The sequence below is a fragment of the Octodon degus genome, unplaced genomic scaffold (assembly GCF_000260255.1).
Source record: "Octodon degus isolate 3935 unplaced genomic scaffold, OctDeg1.0 scaffold00037, whole genome shotgun sequence".
Classification (NCBI taxonomy): Eukaryota; Metazoa; Chordata; class Mammalia; order Rodentia; family Octodontidae; genus Octodon; species Octodon degus.
Window position 1 is genome coordinate 8676672 of NW_004524613.1, and position 8569 is coordinate 8685240.

Sequence of the window (8569 nt, forward strand, 5' to 3'; positions counted from 1 at the left end):
ACTTCTTGAGGGAGAAAGGAAAGATGTTGCAGGAGAAGCACAGGGAGTATGCCAGAAGCTCCCTGTCTGTCAGCTTGAGGGAGTGGGATGCCTGTGCCCAGGTAGGCAGCTGTCTGCAAGAGGCTCACTGCTGCTCCTCTGCGTCAGGGAGGGCTGAGCGCCGGAGCACAGACACAGGTAAGTGCCCTGAAGTGAGGTCTAGCTTCTGCATTTGGACTGCATTTTCTTTGTAACTCAGTGAATTATAAAAATCATTTTTCTGGGTTTCAGTTATTTGTGTAAATGATTTTGACTTTCTTTGTACAGTTCTTTTTTATTTTAATGAGTTATACAAGTTCTTGAGGGTGAAAATTTGACTTTAAAGACATTAAAAGTTGGGGTTTTGTTTTTGTTTTGCTGTTTTTTACCTCAGTCAAGCATCCTAATAAATCAGCTATTTAAGAAAAGAAAGATTAATCAAAGAATAAGAAAGTTAAGAGCTGAGAAGATAGCTCAGTGACATAAGTGCCAGCCTGGCAAGTACAATGTCCTGAGTTCAATGCTTTGTACTGCCAGCAAAAAAACGTTGAAGTCAGCCTACCCATACAGTTGTAGTTTAAATCTCACTACCATTCATAGTTCTTTGTAGATATAGATCCTCTTTTTGTTTCTTCTCAGTGCTCAGTGCTGAGCCTTTATTCACAACTTACATTCTTTTTTTTCCCTCTAGCATGGGTTATAACCATTAATTGGACATGTTAGTAATGACCAACACTTTTTGAAGTTGTAAATAGAAGCACTGCTTTATGAAATGTTGCTCTAATGTTTATAATGTATTTCTGTGGTGGTCATGATGAAAAACATTTGAAAGCCTCTGTTTCTTATCAACTCCTTTGTCTTGCCGAATGTAAGGAGGAAGAGAGCTTATACTCAGGCTCAAGACTTATGCTCTTGAAGAGACAGAGTACTGCAGGTTCTTTGAAGTTCTTGCTTTGAGTTTCAGCTCACCTGACCACATATTGAACCTGTCCTGTAGCTTTTTATTTATTTTTTGTTTTGGTTTACACACCCAAGAAAGGAAAGCTTGTGTTTTTATTAGTATTTGAGAGGAATATGAAAAGTATACTTAACAAAATAATACAAACAAAACATTTGAACTTCAGAAGGGCAAGAAAAATCATTTAAGGTATGATATTAAATATCTTCCTCTCAGGCTGGGCATATATTTCCCTGGTACAGTGCCTGCCTGGCAAGTGCAAGGTCCTGAGTTTGATTCCTAGTACCAAGAGGAAAAAAAAAAAAAAATCTTCCTCTCTGTTTTGTTTGTACAGCTTTTGCAGGAATAGACATTTAAAAATATTTTCCAGGTTTCCCTCCCTATACAGTTGCCCTACTTCAGGTAATTCAGAGTGAAAGCCTTTGGGTTTCTTCGCCAGCCAACTCATTCTTTATCTACAGGTCCTGGCCTATTCTTGGACTCTCTGTGATAGGAGAGAAACTATAAACCTTCCCCCCAGAAATGGTTGCAATTGTACCTATGTGATTTGCATGTTGTTTCTATTTTTTGGTCTCATTTATACTTAGACAAAGAGGCAGCTGAACGTCTTTCAAAAACAGTAGATGAAGCATGTCTGTTACTAGCAGAATATAATGGACGTCTGGCAGCAGAATTGGAAGACCGGCGCCAGCTGGCTCGGATGTTGGTGGAGTACACCCAGAACCAGAAAGATGTTTTGTCAGAAAAGGAGAAAAAGCTAGAAGTGAGTACATTGCAAAGCAGACCCAGATTCCCCAAGTTCCTCTTTCTGTAGCTCACGTTCACAGTTTTTTATTGTGCGTTAATTAACATGTTTTTATCTTTTGAGATTGGAACACCCATTACAAATTGTAATTATTTGATCCTAGTTAAAAATTAAAGTCGTGTTTTTATATGCTCAAAAAAGAACAAATTGGATTGTAGAAAATAGTGAACTCAATCAAGTGTTTGGGACTTTAACATTCAGTTAGTTTTACCTCACGTTAAAAACAAATTGTACATCAAAGTGCAAAAAGAAGAGCAAAGCTGAAGAATGTATAGTGATATATAGGAAATTCTTTAAAATTTCTTTAGAGTTGTTTTGAGGTTTACTTCTGACTTGTATCAGTGCTACTAAGGCCAAGAAGTCATCTGCTCCAGGTTCTCCCTGTCAGTTCTGAAGTATCACAATAATGTTTATGGAGCCTGATTCTTAAGCTGTTGAGAAGGAACACATTTTTGCCTTAAGTTGAGGACATGAGTCTGAGGGCCCTTGGGAGTTCAGAAACACTGAGAAAACATTCTCGTCATTTTGTACTTATTTGGCTCCTTTATGAAGTACCTGGTTTAACTTCAGTGTCAAGTTCAACAATGGTGAAGCTCTTGGAGCTTTCAGGGAGACGCACAGACCACTATGGCCTGTGTGCCATAAGATTGCCAGCACTAGCCTCCTGTCTTGGGATACCAGAGACAACACGGTAGACATGTGAGGATTTTTGCTTATCTCAAGCTGCTAAGCTTCCTTTCTTTTTTTTCTATGTATTTGGTACAGGGTCTCCCTACGCAGCTTGGACTTGTAGTGATCCTCTTGTTTTCAGCCTCTCTAGACTGAGATTATAGGCATGTGCTGGTCTCAGTGGCCAGCTCAGTGCGTCGGGGTGGGAGCAGGGATCAAATCTCGGTCCTTGCGCTTACCTAAGGCTAAACTTCCTTTTAAAGATCTACTTTTATCTCTTAAAAAGATGTGTAGGCCAACAAGATAGCTCAGCAATCTAAAGTGCCTGCTTAGGCTTAGGCAGGCACAGGAGACTGCTGTTTAATCCCTGCACCACATGCCACGCCCGCCCAGCCAGGGGTGGGGGGTGGAGGGGATATGTAGAAGAACTTTAGCCAGTTCTGTGAAGGGAGGACAGATCTGAGTTGGAGAATCAACCACTGTTACAAGATACACTTCTTAAAGACCAGTCAGTAGGTAAAGGAGCAGGAAAACCCACCCTTCTCCCAAACTCAGGAACTTGTTTTTTGGCCCTAAATGGGGGAACACTGAGTTAGCTCAGACTGAGACTGTGTATTTGTCATTACAGAGTCACCTGACTTGAGCACTTCTGTATCCTTACCTGTGCTGATTATGAGGTAGTGTCGTATTCCTACCCAGCTTGACTATGGAAAACAGCCTTAAAATTACTGTGGCTTGGATGTAGAAGTGGGCACTGACCAGAAATCCTAAAGGGAGTTTCATAGGCAGTACCAGACGGTCATTTATCTGAAATGCTCATCATTCACTGAGGAAGCATTTTTAGCCCTGTGCCTTGGGACTAATAAGAGAGTGTAATTAATGATTCTGGTTGTAAGTCACCATGCCATCTGTTGAACTGCCCCTTGGCGACACATTAAGGGCTTTCTCTGATCTGTCAGACATTGATTATCATGAGCAGCTGTTGTTGGGCGGAACATGGCAGACGACCATAGAGGACGGTCTTTGGGAAGGAGACTGTTGGTAGAGCTGGTTAACACTTTGTTTTGTCATCTTCTCCCTGTTTCTTCAAGAATCATGCTGGTTTCTGTAGAGCCAATTTATTGGGTATCATGTGAAGTCATTAAGGTATGGAAATAGATGAGAGGTTTGGCTGTGTTCTGTACTTTTCTGCTCATGCTCCCCTGCTAGTTCGTTCAGTGGAGTGGCCTGGGAATGAATCCCACGGTTAAGAAGGAGAACAGAAGAGCTTTGGCACTGCGAAACATGGAATCTGAACTAGAGATTCCTGTCCAAAACCATGTGTTCCAACCACTTGAAACATTATAAAAATAGAGCAAAATTAGCTACAATTTAGAAAATAAATGATTAGGTAAAGCATGAGATGTCAAGAGGTAGCTTTAGTTCTTTCCCATGCTTACTGAAAGTATGAACTGTCTGTTCTTCAGACTTGCTTTCTCTCACTGTTCATTATAGGAGAGTCTTACTGCAGCATATCTTTGTGGTGATGGTAAAACCTGAAAGGTGGTGCTTTTGTTCTGATTGTCTCCAAATCCTCCAAAAGTCTTTTATGGATGGGGACTGTGCATTGGGTATATCAGTTGTTTTTAACCTTCATTTTGGTTGCACAGACCTTATTTTTAAACTACCAAATCATAATACTAATTAAGTTTTTTATGTTTACTTTTTCATTGCCTTCTGTCTTAGTTACTCTTCTCTCTTGCTGGGACAAATACCCGACACTCAAAATGAAGGAAGGAAAGGTTTATTTAGCTCACAGTTACTGGAGGTTTCAGTCCATACTCAGCTGGGTCCAACGCAGAGCAGCACACAGCAGAAAGCAACCTTTCATGGTGGCGGCAAAGAGCAAGAGCGCAAGGGAGAGGCAGCAGCAGCTCAAGCAGCTAGCTTCTCTTCCCTCCTTACATTGTAATGCAAATTACCTGCCCCAGGGTAGGGGAAGTACTCACACCTCTGGGTACTTCCCAGTATTTACCCACCTATGGGTAATCCCAGCAGTACTAAGACCCATAATCCCAGCCTTGGATCACACATAATCCCAGTGGATCATGAGTTAACACAAACTCTAGAAGTCCTCACCCCATGACTGCAGGAGGCTTTGGGGGGACAACTAGACACAAACCATAACACCTTCATTGTATAAAAATAAGGAATCCTTAGAACTTTTTTAATTAGGATTTTTCTTGGGGTTTTCCCCATACCTCCCGAGTTTTAATTTGTTAACATTTAATGTTTATTTGTATTTTTTGAATTTTTATATTGTCCTATTTAAGAAACCTCTCTCTCTCTCTCTCTCTCTCTCTCTCTCTCTCTCTCTCTCTCTCTCAAAAAAAACTTGAGAATTTTATGTTAGATTTTTGTGGCTCCTAAACCTGGAGAAACAGAATGCATTGGTGTTGGGGCTGGGGAGATGGCTCAGTAGAGTGAGGGCCTGAGTTCAATCCCTGGTTCTACCAAAAAAAAAAAGAAGGTGTTGGTGTAGAGCCTAGAATGTAAGAGGGGGAGTTAAGGCTGACAGAGAGAGATTGTGTTTCAAGGAAGTTGTTCTGGGCTAAACAGCATAGATAGACAAAACTTGCCTGTGTATAATGTAGATTACGGAGACAATTGACCATTCTAATTGTGGCTTAAGGTGAATCCAAACTTCCTCTCAGATAATAAAGCCTTTTTGTAAAAGGAAATGGCAGTTGAAGGAGAGAAATATGTTTACGAAAGGGGAACAGCCAGACTGGTCCAAACAGCCATATAAAGAAAGACAACCACAAAGTGTGTTGAAAGGAGGTCTTAGAGACCACCATTGAGGAATAAGGGTCTTGAAGAGGCTACTTGAATGTTAAAGAGTCAGCGCCTGTGCCAGTCAGTAGATGTATGAAAATGAGCGGGATGTGCTGCCTCTGATCAGATAGATGTTTATTGAAAGTATACAGAAATTATTGAATGCATGGGCACTTTGTGAAACCTGTACCTTCAGCGAGACTTCCAGAGTCTACTAGATCTTGTTCATTGATGGCTCTCACAGTGCTGGAACATATTTCTCAATGAATATTCTGATTGAAATTTATCACTTCATGTAACCTTTTCCTATTAAGAAAAAAATTATTTTCAGATTGTATTAGTGATTTAACAAATCTGACTTGTTGGTTATAAAGGGTATGTTAGTAAAGTTATAAAGATTATGTTGGACTATTTGATAGAAACTCTTACAGATTTTCTCTTTTGTTCTACTTTAAGTAGAATTGTGGTTCATTTTGAGATAATCTTTTACCTTTACACTCTTATTTTTCTTCTGGGTGTAATGATTGACATTGGCTTATCACCTTTACCTTAAAATTAGGCCATGGTGAGAAAGAAAGCTGCTGAAAATCTGTTTATAACGGTTTATTATAAACATGAAAAAAACTCTTAACAATAGACAAGCAGGTAAATAGCAGCCCAGAGATAAGGTATGCAGTGTGGGAGCTCTAGAAGAAGGTGATAAAAGGTTTGGAGTTTGTTTTGTTTTTCTTCTTTGCAGTACTGACAGTCAAAACAAGTGCTCTGTTGTTGAGTTATAGCACCAGTCTTTCCTCCTCCTCTCCCTCCTTTCCTTCCTTCCTTCCTTCCTTCCTTCCTTCCTTCCTTCCTTCCTTGTTTTTTCTTTCTTCTCACTGTGTAGTTCAGGCTGGCCTTGAACATGTAATCATCCTGCTTTATCCTCCCCAGTAGCTAGAATTACAGGCATGCACCACCACACCAGGCTTTCCTTTGGGATTTTTTTGCTCTCCCCGCCCCTTCTTGTTTTTGTGTTTTTAGACAAAGGGTCTGGCTATGTTGCCCAGGTTGGCCTTGAACTCAAGGGCTCATGTGATCCCTCTGCCTGAGCCACCCACGTAGCTGGGACTCTAGGGCATGTACCACCATGCCCAGCTTGAAGGTTGATTCAGAAAGATAAAGATCAAAGATACCAGAAAAGCCTTTGAAAGTAATTTCTTAGAACAAAACACAAGGGCTGGGGAGATAGCTCAGTAGAATAAGTGCTTGCCTGGCAAGTGCAGGGTCCTGAGTTCAATTCCCGGTACTGCAAAAAAAATGAAAAGAACAAAACACAGATTTTTTTTTTTTTTTTTGTAACAAAAGTGACTATTGCCCAAGTGACTGCATGAGCTCAAAAGCCTTAGCCTGAGTTGGTTGGACAGAATATCTTTGTCATCAGCTTGAGTAAAGCATGCTGTGATTATGTCAATCATAGCCATAAAGTTAGAGAAGTAGGAAGATCTGTTTGTACAAGCACTTAAAAATTTCAGAAAGATCAGGTATATGTAATGTCTCCAGGTGTGTGTATCAGTTCTTTACATTGTGTTCTTGGTGTAAGTTAGTGATCTACAACTAAAAGGGGACCACCCTACCTGTGGTAAACATAGAGCATATTGAGGCACAACAATTATATGACACTCAGGGATGGACTGTGGAAGATATGTATTTTCCTAGATGCAGATTTATTTGTTGATTGAGGTGAAATTAATATAACCCTAAATTAATCGTCTTAAAGAGTATACACTTCAGTGGCATTTAACAGATTCAAAGTATTATGTTTTTATTGGTGCCAGGGATCAAACTCGAGATCTTGTGCTTGCCAGGAAGGCAGTTATGTTGCTGAGCTATATCCCTGGCCCATTCTTTCTTATTTATGGGTATATATTAATAAAAATAGTTATATGGTTCTGTCATTTATTAATTAATTTTGTTATTGGATATTTGAATTCTGCTGCTTGGTTGTTACTAATGATGTTGTTGTAGACACTTAATGTACAAGCTTTTGCGTGGGCATATATTTTCCTTTCTCTTGGGTATATGTATACCTAGGAGTAAAGTTGCTAGAGCATATAGTAATCTTATGTTTAACTTTGTAAGGAACCACCAAAATATTTCCATAATGACTACAATATTTTATATGACCACGAGCAGTATACAAGTATTCCAGTTTCTTCACATCCTTTGCAAAATTTGCTATAACCTTTTTCTGTTGTAGCCCACATGGTAAGTGAGAAATGGGTATCTCTTGGTAGTTTTAATATATATTTCTTTTTTTTTTTATTTTATTTATTTGTGTGTGTGTGTGTGTGTGTGGCCAGCTCAGTCCACCAGGGGCGGGGCTGGCTGGCATGTGGTGCTGGGGAATTGAACCGCGGTCCCTGTGTTTTGCTTAGCTTAGCTTGTTCTAAGTAGGTGCTTTAGACCACTGAGCCATCTCACCAGCCCTATATTTCTTAATTATTAATGATAGTGAACATCTTTGCATATACTTGGGACCATTTGTGTATCTTCATTGGACACATGTCTGTTCAAGTCCTTTGCCCATTTTTGAATTAGGTTTTGTTGTTACTGAGTCATAAGAGATCATTGTATATTCTGAATACTACACACTTTACAGCTACATGATTTACAAATATATTTGCCTATTAAGTTTTTTTTTTTTTCTTGTGATACTAGAATTTGAACCCGGGGCCTTTTCACTGAACTACAGCCCTGGCATTCCTTTCTAAATTTTCTGTTTTGAGACAAGGTCTTACCGAGATGTTTAGGCAGGTGTCCAATGTAACAACCCTCCTGCCTTAGCTTCCCAGAGTTTAGGTAGTACAGGCATGTGTCACCATGCCCAGTGTCACCTTCTTGATAATGTCCTTTGAATCTAAGTTTTATTATCCTTTTTTTTGTTTTGTTTTTGGATGAGTTCCAGACTTTTTTGTTGTTCATGCTTTTGGTGTCCTAAGTAAACTATTGCCAAATTCCAAGTCATGAAGATTTATCACAATATTTTCTTTTAGGAACTTTATTGTTTGAGCTCTTATATTTAGGTTGTTGATCCATTTTGAGTTAATTTGGCATATGGTGTTAGTTAGGGGACCATTTTCATTCACTGGAATGTGGATATCTTTTCTGTCCTAGCAGCATTTTTCCTTCAACTCAATACTTTACACACTTGTCAAAAATCAAGCCTAGGGCTGGTGAGATGGCTCAGTGGTCTAAAGCACCTACTTAAAACGAGCTTAGCAAAGCAAAGGGACCTCGATTCAATCCCCCAGCACCACATGCCAGCCAGG

The 8569-nt window shown here is 39.7% G+C and overlaps 1 protein-coding gene across 1 annotated transcript in view; it reads left to right on the top strand.

Moving 5' to 3' along the window:
- Positions 1-8569, top strand: part of Rprd1b (regulation of nuclear pre-mRNA domain containing 1B) — a 58418-nt gene that overhangs the window by 31511 nt on the left and 18338 nt on the right. The window contains exon 6 of the mRNA XM_004630900.2: positions 1564-1739. Coding sequence (XP_004630957.1) covers positions 1564-1739 — 176 coding nt within the window. The remainder of the gene's footprint in view (positions 1-1563; positions 1740-8569) is intronic.